General features: G+C 44.5%; 1 protein-coding gene across 1 annotated transcript in view; it reads right to left on the reverse strand.

The window, feature by feature from the left end:
- LOC124306816 (genetic suppressor element 1) overlaps positions 1-6,159 on the reverse strand; it is a 38,417-nt gene extending 32,258 nt beyond the window's left edge. The window contains exons 1-2 of the mRNA XM_046767854.1: positions 5,856-6,159; positions 1,283-1,566 (exon numbers count right to left, since the gene is read on the reverse strand). Coding sequence (XP_046623810.1) covers positions 1,283-1,555 — 273 coding nt within the window. The 5' untranslated portion in view covers positions 1,556-1,566; positions 5,856-6,159. The remainder of the gene's footprint in view (positions 1-1,282; positions 1,567-5,855) is intronic.
- Positions 6,160-18,236: the final 12,077 nt, after the last annotated feature.

The following is an 18,236-nucleotide window of genomic DNA, read 5'->3' on the forward strand; positions in this document are numbered from 1 at the left end:
AGTTCAAAGCTACTGTCATCGTCAATTGATACCACAGGAAATGGACCGCACAGAATTCGCTCGATGCTTCTGAGATACAGAGGATGAAAAGTATAATTCTGATCGGAGAATTGTACAACTGCGCAAAAAACAACCCGGCGACCTGATCATTGAGGGATGCGTACCGCGGTATGAAACCTTCAAATATCCAAACTCCAACAAGTCAAGATTTTCAAATAGCACGAGGCATGAGTCCGAAGATATAAGGTAGAAAGACGATCCTGATTAGCTGTTGATTTTTCCTTTATGATCGACGAGTTTTCTGGCCTGTGTTCGACGACGAGAGATCGACGAACCTGAAATTTGCAATTGCAGTACTGACTCACTGTGACATCTGTTGTACGTATAGTTTCACTTTGCGGTTTTAAGATTTAATGAAAAATCCTGGCTTTCGACGCGTGTAACAAGCACGAAGTATCCCCTTAACCGTTTAACACGGTTCACCGTGACGCGTTACATGTGCTCCCTTGAGCGAGCTCGGGTGGCGACCGAAGCGAGCCCGGGAACGTCAAAGACGGGTAATTCCCGAGGGAGGATACAGAGATTGCCGGTGAACGGTGATCGCGTTATTCCCGGATAATTTACCGCTCCTTCCGCAAGCCGATGAATCTCTGGCGGCGATAAGGGCGGTTGCGTCGGCCTTTTTGCACAGACTTTCGCGCTCGCGATAAACGGGAAGAAAAAAACAAAGAAACAAAAAAATAAAAATGACCCGTACCACGGAAAATTTTCTAAAAACCTCGGGGCGTGAAACGGCAAACATGCGGGATAATTTCTGGTGCTTCAGGGTTAGGGGTTTAAATAATCAGGTAGTAAGCGGAAGTCCGACCTTCGTTTGGGCTGTGCGCTGTTGTTATACCTGTAGAGAATCACGGATTACGCAAACAGCCGGAGATAAATTTGACAAACCGTGCATATCCCGCGGCCTGCAGCACACTGCTGCTGCCGCAGCATTATACGCTGTTGGTAGAACGTGTGAAAAGTTTACCCGCGGCTCGCCCTCCTCGCTCACCGCTTTTTCCCCTTCCTGGTGTCGCGCCCTCGGGGGATTCACCCTTTTCAAGTATATACCTACGGCGGAGGGACGCTCAAATATTTCCCCCGGTCGGCGGCGTAATCTCGATTTTCGAATCCCGCTCACCGCGGGGAAGGCTGCTGGAGGAAAAACAAAATCCACCGCGGATTCACCCCCGGTCGATGATCGCGTAACGACAGCTGCTGCCAAATTTCCCATCGTACTCACGATTTTATGGTGGAGGTGCTGCAGCTCCCGCTCCGTCACCCGTCGTCTCGAAAGCTCGCGCTGCTCCCGCCTGTACTGGCTGTACTTGTAGAAGAGGTACATCCCTGGCAGAGCGAGGACCACCAACGGCTTCATGATGCCGGCACGCCCCCCCGTCCCACCGGCTGCCCCCGCCGCCCGGGCTCTCAGATCCTCCGGAGGTTCGTCCGAGTCATCGGGGTGTGCTACGGCACCCTCGGCCGGCACTTGGACGACGGCCCCCTCCGCCGGCATTTCGTCCTTCCCTAAAACACAGGGAGATAGATAGTAATAAAAGAGAGAGAAACAACATACAAGAAGCCTTCGGACAGACGCACTTGACGTTTTCACCCGATGATGAGGGCGGCTGGGACAATGGCCTTTGAAGACTGTCACGCCGCTGTAGGGCTTTTGTTACCGACGGTACGAGGTCGTGTACGTTTAGATAATCAACCATGTTTGATACCATTTTTCGACGGTGAACGTGGCGCGTGCGTTTTTTTTTTTTTTTTTTTTTTTTTTTTTTCAATTTTTTCAATCTATCGCCAAGCAAACGCTTATGTATGAGATTTACCTCGATGACTTTTGCGAGGTTGTTTGTGCGAGAGGGTTATTTTATAATGATAATATGGTATTATGACTGTCGTGGTTGGGTGTGGCGGGAGCGACACTTGGGGGAATCGGATTTGTTTCAAGTATCTGACGGTCATGCTTTGCCCGTGAATTCTGGAGGGTTCTGTTTGCACAAAGTGACGAGAGATTCCGGTATACAATACAGAGCGAGTATCGCCTTAATTTTATTTTTCGTCAACGTATATGATAGGCTCCTCGTGCGAAGGGTGTTGAAATTAATATTAATAACAAGTGTTTACCCGTAGTAAATTCATTACCTCACCCTTTCTAACTCCGTACCTTTGTTTGTCTTGCATAATTCGAGTGCGAACACGCGACGATCAGCAGTTGATTTGTTATAAAAAAAATTAGATAACGAGAATCCGTGACTTGAGGATGGCATACTACACAAGGATATCTTTGATCTGCGCATAATTTTTCCCTCCCAACTTCACGAGATTATATTTTTCGTCCAGGGGAATACTACAAGGGTATAACGAAGAAAGAAACGTAACCAGAAACAGTAACGGCGCACCAGACGTAGTCCTTTCAGCCTATTCTTCGTAGGCCAATGTAGCACCGAACATACCATTGAAGTATTGTACAATTAATTTCCGTCCAAAGTTATAATTAATTGTACGGTAATGACGTCGCGCGAAGCTTTTATCCGCGGTATCTCGCGTTGCGACGGTTGTTGAAACAGTAATAAGTTGGCAGCCCGGGTTTCATTGTGGAGATGAACAAGGTGTGAATGCGCATTGTTTCCATCAGACAGAGGCATAAATGAGTGAATGAAAATGCAAGTCTCCTATACGTATATAGGTGATGGTTCCGAACAGATACTCAGATATAGACAGATCTAAGATAATATACGCTTCAGTTAAGGCTGTAATTCTCATTCGATTCCACACCGTTAACGGGCCATCAACCTTTTTACTCAAGAAATAATACCCTTAAATCCCGGAGGACATATCGAGCGGCGCGTTTCCCATTTTCCGAACGTAATTCCGGGGGCTGTCAATTGTTCGTCTAAATTATATTCCGACCGATTTAGTATCGTTATAGGTGCACTCTCTATCCTACATATGTGGGAATGTGTATAACACATATTAAATATATAGGTGTAATAATGTAATTGCACGGGGCTGATAATTCCCGTCGAGTACCTTGCTTCAAAATTAAACCGTCAGTCCTGGTGGTGGCGACGCGGCGTATAACTCACCGTAAGTCTGGCATTCGGAATATTAGATTCCACCGAAGCTTCGAACCGGCTACAACAATGTCATCCCCTAAAATTTATACCCCTAGTAAACTTCGAGCCACGTAAAAGCGCAAGCCAGGCTGTATAACTTGCTGTCTTCTAATCGCAGCCTCTGAGACCAAATGGACCACCCGCAGGGATCAAAGATCGAAGGTTTTCTTGTTCCGCGAATCTGTGCAAGCTGTGCGGAGAAAGCGCAGCGCACGGCGCGCATTTTCGGCTTAATCCTTTAACCTTACTACTCTGATCAAGTTCCGAGAGGGAATTGGACTACGTTATTCTTATCCGTAGCTGGCTCGTTGTCTCCGCAAAACGGTCGCCCCGTCCGGAATTTATAGGTATACAGAGAGCTACCTTCGTTAATCACCGGCCCGTTCACAAGTCACGTCCGTCCGCCCCGTGCCACTTGCAGATCCGCTCATTCCTCAGAGCTTCGTCGTTTGCGCTGAGTAATGCTAATTGCCCCTACCCCCCAAACCGCGGACAAACCGTATTCTTATATTCCGGTCTGTGAATTTTTCACAAGGCATGCAGAGTTTCGAAAACCGAAGTGCGAATCTTTGCTCTGTGCAGCCGGTTTTTTTAGTCAAAATAATAACCCGCGGAACAAAGATATTGGTAAACCGGAGCTTTCACTACACGAAGTCTCTCCTGATATAAAAGAGGAGTATTTTATCTCGGGGAAAGAATAATATCCGCAGTATGCGCCATCTTGAGCCGCCTTTACCAACCTGTGTGTGTGCGTGTGTGTAAATACGTAGTATGTCCGCAAGTTTGGAAAAGCCTCTACGTGTTGTGACGATACGTGTATTGTCGAACCGTCGTATATTATACCTACGTGCGGCAGAAGTTGGGATTGTTGATTTAGGGTGTGCTGTACGAATTTCACCCTCCCTGCAAGGAGAGAGTTTTCTCCGTGACGGAGAGACGGTTGTACACTAATGAAGCCAATTCGTCACCCGGAAGACGAAAGCTCGTTTAGCACCGAGAGAAAACGTATCAATCCTACTTCGATGTAGATGCCTATTGATGGGTTTATCTTGAACTTATTTTAGTTTTTTCGTTTTGTCGATTGGCCAGCTGCATCGAAGAATGAAAACCGGTCGTGATGTCGAGCGAAACGCTTGAAACGTGTCAAGAGAATCGGTGCAGTATATCTTTGAGTTCGTTCACCACTGTATGTGAGCTGTTTAATTCATGGGTCTACTTGCGATCTATTATTAGACGGCTGCTCCAGAAATACCAAGCCCTGCGGCACAACTCGCGTGTATTGTACGGGAACCCGACCGTAGTATATATATTTCTAAGTAATTATGCCCGGTTATATCATGTATATATAATCTCTGATATAACGAGCGCCAAAATTATTACATTTGCCTAACCCAGATTTCTTCCCAACGTGACAATGCAACGAGAACGCTGGGCTCTGTACGCGAGCTGATTTGGAACCCTTTTATTTCAACTGCAGCACGATTTGGCGGTATGGGTCAAGGGTCCTTCAGGGAAATTTTATAATCAACTCTGATCAGTCGACCGAGTGATTGACGAGGCGATAAGCCGTTGATTAACCTGGGGTAATCGGGAAATTGTTCACCCTTTGAAGCATCGGCTTCCATTGGTGGTAAATTGTATAAATTTCGCAGATAAGACAAACGCACAAATTTGACAAGGCTCGTGAAGTTGTGAGATTGAAGATTTTCGACGATTGTAAATTGTTCGGGAGTAGTGAAAAACGGGCATGTGACTTGCGAAATGAGTTGACAGGCTGTAAGGATATCGAGGTGTCATTTCAGAGGCCTTCGTTATTGCGTGGTGACGGTGGTAACTAAAAGTTGGATGTCGAGGACTGGTTGTACTGGCCAGACTTCGAGGACACCGCAGGATAACATCAGCGAATCGCACTACCGAACGGTGACTATTTTCTATTTATAAGCCCACTCGGACCTGCACGTGTCCTACGTGTTTATACGTACAAAACGCGAGTCTGAATCACGGGTATGGATCGTTTAGGCGCGTAAATGGTTAGCTTCCGATGGTAGTTGATACGAACGGAATACGTTGGGGAAACTTGATACCCGCACGCGGCTTCCGTTTTTCACAGTCACGATGCGGCAAAGTGTCGAAGGCTGCGGTGAGTGGCGAATGCCCGAAAACGAGTCGAGAACACATTTATACCGCATTTGGGATTGATATTAATGTACTTTAAATGTCATAACGGGAAGGTCGCACGATTGATCTTTCACAGATATGCCTTCGTCCGATGGGTGAGTATATTTTAAATAATTCACATCGTGATTCCGCCTCGCCACGCTTCGCGGTTGGATATTTTCAATGCCATTGTTCACCTCGGGGGGGTGAAAAGACTTCACTGATTTCCATGCAGCGTCGGGCTTGCAGACCAGACATCGGTTGTATTCATTATGAGAACCGAACCGAACTTTTGGGAGAAGTAAAGAAACAAATAAAGAAAAAGGCGCGAGTCAAGCGTTCGCGCCAAATTAACGACCCCATTCGGTGAGCGTTTGATCGCTTTTAGAGGTTACGAATAGAGCTTTGATATCGAGAATCTCGGTCGTCTGTACGATGAAGGGAGAGGTTGCCAGGGTCGCATGTAAACTCGGACAACAATAGGTGGTGACCAGAGGTCAGTCAGGGGGCGGGGGGTTGAAACACCGAACTTACTTCTTCACTTCACTTTCTACAAGTTGTCAGACAAGAGGACGTGCACGTTGGTGTCGAAAGCTCGTCGGGGGCGAAGAACAGGAAGAAGTAGAAGAAGAAGAAGAAGAAGAAGAAGCAGGAGCTGACCGTCGGCAGGACATTTTACATTGTAGCGAAACGTCACTGGGACCGAGCTTTCGAATGTCCGCATCGGGGGCCGCCTCTTTCAGGGTAGCAAAGCTAGCACTGCTGCACACCGCACGAGCTTCGTGTGGATATTTTACTGCAGTCGCGTAATACGCGGTTAACTTGTGCCGGCGTGGTGGCCGGGCTGCCACTGAGGGGCCGACGTACGCGGGAGGAGGATGAGTGCGGAGGGACGTGGGGGCGGCGGAAGGATCGATAAAGGGAGTGAGACCGATGTAGCATTCGGCTAGGGGCAGGGAGGAAAGGGGCGGCGCAGGAGCAGTGCGGAAGAGGGACCAAAACCGAGGCGCCAAGACGAGAACCTCGCCGAGGACGAGGAGAAGAACGTCGAGACCGAGCGTTATTCTACCTTGTAGGTACCTCGTACGCGGCTCTCTTGACTCCGACGGCGAGTGTCCGTCGCCACTTCGCGTCGCACTGTCGTCGTACTTGTAACGCTTTCTCCTCTCACACCACCTTTCATAACATCCTCTATCCACGATCTTTTCTTTGCAGGACAGACGCGTCGTTCGTCGGTGACGGACGATCTTATTCCCAACTTCTTATACAACGTACACACGATGTATCCTATATGTACATTGCCCGAAAGATCGCTTGCACACTCTGCGGAGAGGTCACCTTGATTTTGTTTAAGCATCTTTTTTTTGTCGCTGCAATGGAGGGATGCGTGGAATCAATTGGACAGAAATATGCTACGGCAGAACTGTCTGGATTTCTTTTTTTTATTTTTCCTTTCTTTCTTACCGAGGACCAAATATCGCGTGAATTCACCATAAACGGATTAGCGTTTTTATGTTTCAATTACTATGCTTTTTACAATTATTAGAGAAACACTCGTAGTTACATACGCTACGCTGACACCGAAGGTATTCAATCTCATGCTAAACTTTCGACACAATTTTTTTTTACTATGGTTTGTAAATACCCTAGAGTATGCGTAGGTGAATGTTGTTGGTCTAAAGCTCTGTTACGAAAGTTCTCCGACTATTTCACGCTCCTTTCCGATGGCGAAGGGGGACTGTTTTATGGAGATCACTTTTATTTTTTTTTATACTACACTGCAGTATTACGGTAACGGCAAGGATGAAACGAGAAGTTACATTTACGACGTGACTTCATTTATAAAACCCCTTCCATTTCGACCCATATATGTTGGATTGGTTTTTAACAGCTACTTCGAGATATCAGATCTGAATGGCGAAAATTCAAAGAGTTAGCGGTAATGGCTGTGCGATTTTTTGAAGCCCAATAACTTGTTGTCTCAGAATCGGTTTCCAGGTACCTTTTCCCGTCAATCGGGACCTGAGGCACTCAAAAGTCAAAACCGGAACATCCTTGGAAAAACCACTGAGAAAATGTGACAAGAACCATTGATCGCAGCAACCTATAAAGCGAAAATGACATTGATGACGCAATTTATTCTAGCGCTTTTTAAAATCGGTCAGAGTGTTGAAACTTTATATGATATTTATCAAATTCAAAGGTAAACAAATTTTGTGCAGTTTAAACACAGAATTGATTCATGGCTTTCGAGATCAAGGGTCTAATCAATCACGAAGGTCGCGCGTTGCCTTCCATTTTAGACAAGTTCAAGTATATTGTAACGCGATTGGAGGTCTTCACCTTGAAACAGATTGTCAAGATAATGGTCTACGAATTCAACACCAATTCCTCAACCTGCGCTAATGAACTAAAATTTGAAGCCAAGACGGATCGTTTTATCGGGCTTTAAGAGTGAGTATGAACCGAGGTATAGGAAACGCATTGGACTTTGTAAACGATTGTACGAGAGAAGAAATACCTGTGGAACTCGATCGAATGGACCCAAACTCGGAGGAATGGTAAGCAGGTCTGGAAGCCCGTCTAATATCTGTTGCGAAGCCAAACCGAGCGTAACTTGATCGTCTAAAACTAACGAACCCACCCCCGACTTATCAGAGCGTGTTCGAAAATGAGTGGTGCTTTTAAAGGTCAATTTAGAGCACCTGACAAGTCACAAAAATTTACTAACCGACGGAAGGTGTCGTCAGTAAATTTTCCTCTTTGCTTTAATCCTCTTGATGTTCTTGTTCATGAACTTAGCCTTCGAGCATCCTCGCGATATCGAATGAACAGTGCCCTGGGGATACGCGTGTCATAAACCACCACGAGAAAGCCTCCGCGATACGGGTAGTATCGGGTTTCAACCACCGTTGTTACGAGGGATGCTGTTCCGAAAAAAAACTCACGGGTTTTCGTTAACGGAGAACGCGAACGTGAAGTATATTTATCGGAAAATCAGGCTCCCACGCTCAGTGGGCGGGTTGAAAATTCAAACGGCTTAAGAAGTCGTTGAGAAGTTCGTAAAAAGCTTTTTCCAAATACCTCGCCGTATCGTAATAAACAGCAGCGCGGAAATTTTGCTATGTAATATCGAAGACTGAGAGGGGTTGGGTACCCTTCTAATCTGCGAGCTTCAATACTGACCTTTAAGCCTTGTCGCCGAAGAGTGAAAGTACATGTGTAAGGGCAAGTATGTACCTACTTTGAAAGCGGAAGTTTACATCGAGGTTGGCAAATATTAAAGGATCCCGGAGTCGTCGAAAGCTCGGGTGGAGAGCTCTCCTCCTTGAGATAAACAATAATACCTATAATAGAAAAGCGCGATCGCGGCAAAATACAGCGATTGGAGTTGGCGGCGACTCTAGGGAGCTGAAGTAGCGGGCTGACGAAAGCTCCGGCCTGTCGGATACCGGAAAATCGGTAATAACGGAACAGACGGAGTGCTAATTGGTACAAGCCTCGCGATTTCGCCGAAATTTTCCGCGGCTTGCACGATGTTCGGAGATTTTGATCTACCGTAAAATCGTTACTGCTCGGTATCAACGAATGCGTTCGGTGGTCGTTTTATCTTTCGCAGTTCAGCTCATGCCATACGCTACTCACTCATAACTTAATAACGGGTTGCGATGTTCGCGTGTCAACTTTTACATAGAGGCGAGTCACACGGTCTTGTTAAATTTCTAACAAGAGCAATTCTCAAGTGTCGTTGCAAAGTGTAATGTCGATGTTTGTACGTTTATCTCGCGCTTTCCTAAGCAACGAAAAAACGGTCGGCGAGCTACGAGGCTGATTAGTATCGATTGAGCTACTTCTCTTATCTAACTATACGATGTACAATTCTGCTCACAATATTGTGCACCGTCTAGCGTGTGTCGTAATATGCCAAGCGATACCTACTCTTTTCGGTTAGCAAGCGAGTTCAACAATGCGACGGAACGTGAATTTTTTCTCTCATCTTTTCAGAAATCGCGTTTTTAATGCGACTCTCACGTTTCAAACTTCAATTTCCGAACCGTGACGATCGCGGAGAAAAACGCTGTGTACGCGTTCACCGCTTGCATTTCAAATTAATCTGTTTTACGACTATTCGGTAACCCGTTTGTTTTCTGCAATTACCGATTTCGTTGACGATAATGCTTGTACGAGCCTGATTTACATATTATAATTAGTTACACAGTTTTTGTCTCGTATGGTTTCGACTTTTACACGGATCAATATTTCCGCTTGCGGAAAAAATTAATTGAAACACAGATAAGATCGGAGTGAATTTTTGGCACGGCAATTGCCTCGACGAAACACGCACGAATATACAAACAAACGTAACGTCGAAAATGTAGCAAAAAATCGTCACACGAATCGTACACTCTTGACAATAAAAATCGCAACGCCGGGTACAGAGATTCTGTAATCAGCTGAGACTTCGTCGGCGATAAAATCGGGCGTAAAATTTCCGCTGCGTAGGATTAAAAATTTCTAAAGGGAACGAAACGACTATTGGTGAATAAAATTTTACGGTTGCGTTCATTTCGGGCCGGCTGCTTTTCTGTTTATTAAAACTCGGCACTCAATGCTCCCTCTCGCCTGTACATCGCAAAGACCGTCTTCTTCTCGCCAGATGCGAATGTACTCCAAGTCGTCTAGACTTTCTCCGAAATTTGTCCCAAGAACTCAAGGGGCTGCTTCCCGGGGATAAATACTCTTGTGAACGTGCCGTTATACCGAACTCTTCCGAGGGTCGCTTGACGCTCGGCAATCTAACCGAAGCCTCTTCCCTCCCGTCGCCCTTGCATCAACCGGTGAAGAGGAGCATCGTCGAGTGCCTGTGAGATAGGAGGACAAAAGCACGCCGAAGTGCGTATCTCAGATGTATTTCAGACGCGTAGTTTCGTAGATTTCCGAAGTAATCCCTCCAAGGTGGAACCTGATCTTAAAGCTATCGATATTTCTTCGCCACATCGGAACTTTGGCTGGAGACAAATAATCCGTGAAATTTCAATAAACATTCTTTTCAATTTATTACAACCCCGAGATCGTCAAGCGTCATCTAAACGGTTTAATCTATTGATATTGGCCTGCAATACGCGGATATAGTTCTTATAAAGAGAAAGTTTTTATAGCCTGTAGTAAAATAAATATTTATAGCTCGGTGATAAATTTATCCGCCGTGTCGGTGTGCCGAAACCTTAGACACGCCATGGGGGCATCTCCTTGACGTACGGTTCGTGCAACATTCGTGGAACATGTATCCTGTGGCTTTCGGCGAGACGTCTCTCCGAGTAAGAGTATCCGCACATCTTCCCACCCGCGTTCCGCGAAAGGGGTTCTAAATTGAGGCCGCCCATTTCGCAGCGTCTTAATTGAAAGCCGGGGAAATATCACTTTTGCCTCTCGAATTATCTCCGAATGGATGTGGCGACATCGAGCACCGCGCATATGAGTGTGAGAAATTTTTTAAACGTAAATTGCGCCTGCAGAAACGAGACAGACGAGCTTGGATCTTACGTTAAAGTTTTCGATTCGAAAACCTCGGTATAAACGTGCAGCCATCGTTAACGATCCTCCTTTGAAACTGTTTTATATGGGGGGTAAAAATTCTTCGGTATAAAATCTAGAATATTTTGCTTCAGGGTAAAAATCGTGCGTCACGCAACTGGCTTTGACCCTTTGTTTTCCACCGGTTATCTCCACGAGTTCTGACGTCGAGTGAACAAATATCACATCTTTCCACTTTAGCCATCGTCGTAGTCACATTGCAGCTTTTGATAAGCCTCGCTTGAATCGGGGACGAGTAACATTGCAGGGACGTGCTGAACTGAGACAATGCGAGGAATAGGTTACAGACCTGTGACGGAAAAACGGAGGAGAGAAAAGAACGAGGAGGAGGCGAGAAAAGTTTTCTTTCTTTCAACGCCCGGTGGTTGTTTCAATAAAAGTTCATAGCCTGTACGAGGACCGGGGTTGAGTATCGGTCGTTACGACCGAACGTTGTGCAGGGAAGATTTCGAAAATAAGACGGAAAAACGGGAAAAAGAGCAGGTCGAAATAGGATATAATAAAGAAGAAGGGGTGGAAAAGAGTACCAAGATTTAGGATAAAGCTAGAGACAGTTGGGAATGAATGTGCGGCAGTCGGTATCATCTTTCTTCGTGTACAAGCACGTGTAGAGTATGAAAAAAAAGGCATGCTTGCACCCGATGCGCGTGGCGTTGGGCCTGTGAATTTAATAAATGTTTCCTGAAACCCAAGGGAGACATTGGCGTGGTATTGAACAAGAGATTCAAAGTCCTCAAAGGAGCTATTGACGGAGAATTTGTGGCAGGCTCACGTGAGTCGAGAGAAAAGTCGACTGATTTATTGATCGAGAGAACGCGTGTGAATACGTTTGTGAGTTTGGCTTGTTACAGGCTCGGAGTAATTCTGTTTAACAGATTAATTATAGCTGCATTCATATAATAACGACGTAATTCCGTAAGATTCGATTTCTCCTCTCTATTCGGGCCTTCGAGGGTGCTACGTGAACCGATAACACCGCGTCTCAACTTTGGCTATGCGCCCGGGGACAAGATTTACTTAATGTCGCGTGAAACTATCGCATAATTTATCCCGTTCGAGCCACGATTTATTTTCTCGATTCAACGCGTGGGCTCCACAAAATAACAGGGTGTTACAGTGCGGAATTTTCATCCCCGGCAAACCGGAGACGCAACACCAAGTGCCGCTAATCAGGGATCGGAATGTTAAATTTCTTCATAGTGTGTTTACAAGTTGCATGGATTTCTCGATGATTTAACCCTTACTTGATACAAGTCGCCTAAAGTATCGTGAGGTGTCCGATTTTTTAGCTAGCGAAATTCTTCTGATACTTCGAAATCATTGCTCAAAGTATAATTTTATCGAGGTACGAGGCACGAAACGAAGGCCATTGTTTTCCCTGGCACTCCTGAGTTTCCTAGGTTTATTCAATTAGGAACGAGGACGAACGAATCGATTGCCTACCGATAAGTGAAAATCGCTTTACCGGAGACGGTAAATTTTTTTTTTTATTCATTTTCCAAATTTTGCACATTTTCATTTACGACTACAGATGTATATCTCAGATCGTAACTGACTTATTGCAGATATATAGATATATTTTAACTCGTTAGAAAAAACCGAGTACTCGATATAGATCGAATCTTAAATAAATCTTGTTTACAACGCAATTGATATCGGACAATGCGTGAACTGTGATATTAAATTTCACATACAGCCGGAAATTATTTTACTTGTCGAGTCAAGAAACACGCGACTCGGAGCTTTCGTAGCTGCAGGAAAGGTTTCCAAACGAAATTAATATAAACACCGACCAGTAAATTCTCCATTCGCGGATCCGGGAAAGGACCAATGGCCATACTAATTCCAAAACCTAGATCATTGTGATTCTTGGCAAATGGTATCAAAGGTCAGACGATCTGGCTTTGAACACCAGACCGCAGGAATTTGGTTTTAAAAGAGACATAGGCACATGCCTACCGCAGATCGTGGCGGCGAATTTGTCCGTGTAAAAAATGCGGTCGTCACGAAATTGGGCCAACCACCCGCTGTAAACACGCAACCGTAAAAGATCTTCCCTAATGTCAGCCCGTTTCTCCGCTCCTCGTTCCAGCCGCTCTCTCGACGACAAATCTTAGCCAGCGAACGACACAATCCTCGCAAATCCGTGCGCGTAGGATATGCTGAAATCGCCAGAGTTTCAGGGTGACCATAAATCAGTAATTGTCGGATATGGTCCACATCTCACAGCCCGCGGTCGGCACTCTTGTATTTATTACACACCTTTGGAAATACATCGTTCACATTTTTCTCGATCGTGACGAAAGTCCGTTGCCATTATTGTAACAGTATCGCGGAACTGTTTCACAAAGACGATTCAGCCGTGGCCCTTTTAGCGGATTGCCGAATGAAAAGAAAGAAATTGTTACGGGAAAAACAGAAAACTGTTCGAATCCGATGGAAGAAAGCTTCGAGATCCCAGACGGTGGATTTTCTCAAATATCAAACAAACCCTCGTTTCTTTCTGGTTTTCTTTTCTTCGTTACGAACCACTTGACCATTCGCGACGTAATCGTTTTTCTGGAATTTAATCGACGAGTAACTCGGACATTTGAGTTAATTTTAGAAAGATTTTAACCTCTTAAGAAACAGTCGTTTCTCTTCTCTCCATTAGAAGGACCGAGATGTCGAGGGATATTTCGGCGCTTGGTATGCGAAATTATTCAAAGTCTGAGTATTCTAATTCACTCCGAATACGAGGAACGGTATTTTCCTGGTTACGTCGAAGCAAACGGTTCAGTAATTTCGATGAATTTTCAACGCCCGCGTAACAAGCCAACGGTTGTGACCCTCAACCCCTCTAATTTCTTCGTCGTTAAAAGTTATTACCGTACACGTGTATCCGAAAACAGCTTACCACGGATAACGAGAAGACGCATCCCTACTTCTGCCGAGCGAATAACGCGGAAACAATATTGGTGAAACGAAAAAAAAAAAAGAAAAAAAACCAACAAAATATCACGAAAATGATTGGTTTTCAAAATCTCCCCTTCTTCATTAGCTGTCGCCCCTCAATAACACTCAAACCACATCACCGTCGTACCGTGAATCGGTCTTCCAGTTCAATGCGGCTCTTTTCGTAACTAGGTACATGCATACATGCATACGTTCAAACACACATCGGCATTCCCGCGCTGCTCGTCATTTGCAGCTGGTCATATCACCTTTTTCCCTCCTTCTCTATTTCTCTTCCACGTACGTACTCTGGTGTTTGACCCGATTCTTTTCCACGGCTGTGACGTCACACGCCTGCAGGAATGTCAGATCAATGGACCCGTGGTCGAGGAGAAACCCCTGGAAATTGCATCCATGCCCTGCATGCACGTGAGGATCCTGCCAATGCTCATCCTTTCCCGAGCACACGAGTTGATCCTTTCGACATTTCTTTCAGTGATCGCACGCATCGATTCAAGTACGCGGATAACTTTGCTTTTCTATCGGTGATACAGCGAGCCGATTTGAATAATTGTAAACGAAGAGCGACCGAAGTTTCGATTTCTGTTTCGGAAAAAAAAATGTTGGTTTCACCCAGAAATTGGCCGAGTAGTACTGTACTTACATTGCATCCCAAAAACAAGTGATCTCTTAATAAATCGAGGCTTTCAAAGCTATGGGAAAAACATTAAATTTCAAGGTATGAAGAAAATTTAACTAAATTCAACCTAACCGCACAAGCTTCGGTTTCGGTTACGGCTTCGGCCGAAATTGGAAGAGGAGCCGAATATTCGGTTTCAGTTTCGATTTCGGCTGACAATCGTGGTTCGGTGACACACCAATTATAAACAACTGAAGCCGGTCGAGGACGAAACGAAATGAGAAACAGATCGTCCGCGAATTTGCGAAATTTAATTGTAAATACCTGATATAGAATATCGTATATTCGACCATCTCGGCTTAGGTCGTCCTGTACGCACGGGGTGAAATCTCCCGCCTTATCATCGCCTATGTGTTTGTCTAGCGCGATACGCGGGCGTACGAAATGGGGATTCGCGTCATGCCCGCAAGGACGAGCCCTCGCCGAACGGGCGAAAAGGGTGAATCCTGCTCGGAGGAGAGGAGGAATTTCGCCAAAAATAGAAGCTTGACATACACGGGCACAGGCCACGCTCCTCGGAGATGTGTAGTTGTGTTCGAAAGCCGACTTCGTCATCCGGTGAATGTGTATCATGCCTTCGCGGATGCTCGAGGGCAATCAGTACCGGGTTTTCCTTTCTCTCTCTCTCTCTCTCTCTCTCTCCCTCTCTCTCTCCGTCGCAAGTCACTTAAAAATCATTTGACTCCTCCTTGGATTAATCTATTAAACTATCATAATTATTGTAGATTCAGCGGTAATTGTACCCTATTCTCTTACCCTTGCTCTATTGGATGTCTATTAAAATTCATGGTATTCCTCTCCGTATGATCGTATTGAACTAACACTAATTACTGTAGATCTAGAGGTAATTTTACTTTTATTACACCTATCCTCCCGCGACTGCGCGGTTATTATTATTTTTATTTTTACTTCTTGACTGCTACTGTTTAATACTGTACCGGCTTCAATATCTCTACTCAACTTTGTCTACCGCATGTTACAAAAATTACTGTTTTCTTGCGTTGTATTATCTATTAAACTAGTATTGATTAGTGTGGATCTAGTTGTAATTTTAATCATCTTTCAATTGTACTCGACGTATTTACTTGTTGCCAACCGCCTGCCATGGCGTAATGAATATATCAATCAATCAATGTCCTTCTCTCTTTCTCTCTTCACATTTTTATTCATTCTCCCGCAACGAACCGTTTTCAGGCCCGAAGAATAACTGTCGCGGCGTCGTGTTATAGGTATAATTTGAAAATTTCTCTATACAGTATTTACCAAATGAAAGTACTGCAGGCATCTGTGGCCTGTGTTTTTTCTTGCTTTTACTTTCGCGCGGGGCTTCGGGACACGAGGAGAAAGAACCGAACAGCCAGCTTTGACAGAGTTTCAGTAATAACGATGTGCGAGCCGTTCGTAGTTGAATTGAATTCTACCATGCTCTAGCCAGGAGAAACGTTCATCTGACGAAAAACGATTGAATTAAATTGGTGCAACAGAGTGTACTTAATTACAATTGAATACCGCGCCGAATTGCTCTGACATTACTGACGTGAATAATTGACGGGGGAAAACCACGGGGGAAAATCACATTAATTGACATTTCGCGACCCTTGATCATTGAATTTTACCGTATTTTTTCCCTCTTACAATTAGATCTATAAGAGAATCGTTCAATTGTTTAATCAAGAACTGAGCTTCAGCTTTCGCGCGATATACGGACAGCGACAAAGAACATAGATTCGTTGCGTGCGTGGAGACATTCAATTTTGTGATACTTGTTCGATGTTGCGTAGAGGAATAACGTGTTGCAGTATTCGCGGAATGAGAGCCCCGGTCATGACGTCACATAAGCCTTAGTGACGTCACAGGAGCGTTCGATACACGAGAGTTCAGTGGTGGGGATGTTTAACTGAGATAAACGGAGAGAGAGCGAGGCAGAGAAAGAGATAGATAGATGGATAGATAGAGAGAAAGAGAGAGAGCGGAATGCAGAAATTATCCTTATTCTAAATTGTTGAATCGAGAGGTTCGAATAAATTCTTCTTTCGCTGATCCAATCAGTCGTGTACCTAGAAGGCAATTTGCAGTTTTAACGAATTCATTAAGCTTGATTTAATTTTATAAACCCCTTCGTGCCACCCACGTGCGATTATAAGTCACGTGTTGTTCCCCCTGACTCGCACACAGAGAGATTTTCACTTAACATGTATGACTTCTTACGTACTTACTTTACTCTACTTTTTCGGTCTTTTCCACTTACACTTAGCTGATACCGTTAATTAAGATTATACAATTCCTGTAATTAATTAGTTTTCACTTACTTTTCGCTTCACTCAAACCTCTGATCTTTAAGAAGATCTTGTACTTACAATCGGATAGCGAAGATGGAGAAGGTGTGATTACCCCGGCGGCTGTCGAGATATTCTGTTGCGTGATTTACCTGTGCGTGAATCAAGATACGTCATAAAAACAAGGGGAAAAAGTAAAGTTCGTGAAAATTTCTCTCTTCCGTGTCGGTCGCGATTTTCAATATGACGTCACGATATTTTCACTCTTCCGTTATACTTGGAAACAAAAGGGATCCGATCACGCGACGAGTAGCCGGAATTACGTGTAACTCATAACTCTTACGCCTTCGAGCGACATCGGTTATTAAGATTTCTCGACGTTGCGTTTCTTTTACTAATGGCAAAAATTGTGGATCGAAATTATTCAAGGAAGAGAAAGCACTTATTGTGCGTTTAAAATTTATGGAATAGCTCGCGGCTGGTTTCACACCAGTTTGGGGTAAATAGTTGCTCAACCACTTTACAATTTGAAAAAAAAAAAAATATCTTTCGAGTGATTCTTTTTTCATAGCAATTATACGCGCTTTCGCTGAATTTGAGAGAGGCATTCAGCGAAGCGAGAGAATTCCAAAGATCGTATATGTGAGGTAATTGAACAGTGCAGGGTACTACTTCTCGACCATCACTTTAAACCTCGGAACACGCGCCATTACCGCTGTCTGAGAAATTCAAAAGCGCATCAAACGCGACGTGATCAATATTTAAACGCGTGGCGTGTTCGTGAAATTTAAAAACGATCAATTATTCATTTGAAAAAGCCATGTCTGCGTGACCCGGCTCTTACCGCACTTTGTATCCACTAAATAAATCCAAGGCTCCAGCTGCAGTGGCTGTTAAGCAGGTTCTTACATCGTAGGATACGTGCTACTAGTAAATTTCAGAGATTAAGATATGCTCTTCCTGAATGCACATCGCGAATAATAATAAAAAATGTTGCCGAGTTACCGCGTCGGCTTGCACGCCTCGGTTATTCTTTTTTCTTTTCCGTACCGCGGGAGTTGTGTTTTGCTGAGAAGAAAAATTTACTGCAATTTGTGACGCGTGGGAGTTGGGTAAAAACTTTATTTTCAAAATTTACTAATTACTCACAAGTTGAGAACTATTGCTGGCTATTTTCATACGCTAAATTACGTGTGCTCTGAATGTACTTACGTAACTGAAAAGAAAAAAGACACCTGACATTCCGCAAGTATCAACATATTTTAATATTTTACGTTTTCGTGTGTGTCTAGGCGATTAAAAGTAGAACTGTACAGTAGTTGCGGAAGATCTAATATACGTTGACTCTCGTGCGGAAGTGGTGTGATTTGAATAATCAATGCAAAAGCTGAATGCGATCTATACACTGTT

Source organism: Neodiprion virginianus, chromosome 1 (genome assembly GCF_021901495.1).
Source record: "Neodiprion virginianus isolate iyNeoVirg1 chromosome 1, iyNeoVirg1.1, whole genome shotgun sequence".
Taxonomy (NCBI): domain Eukaryota; kingdom Metazoa; phylum Arthropoda; class Insecta; order Hymenoptera; family Diprionidae; genus Neodiprion; species Neodiprion virginianus.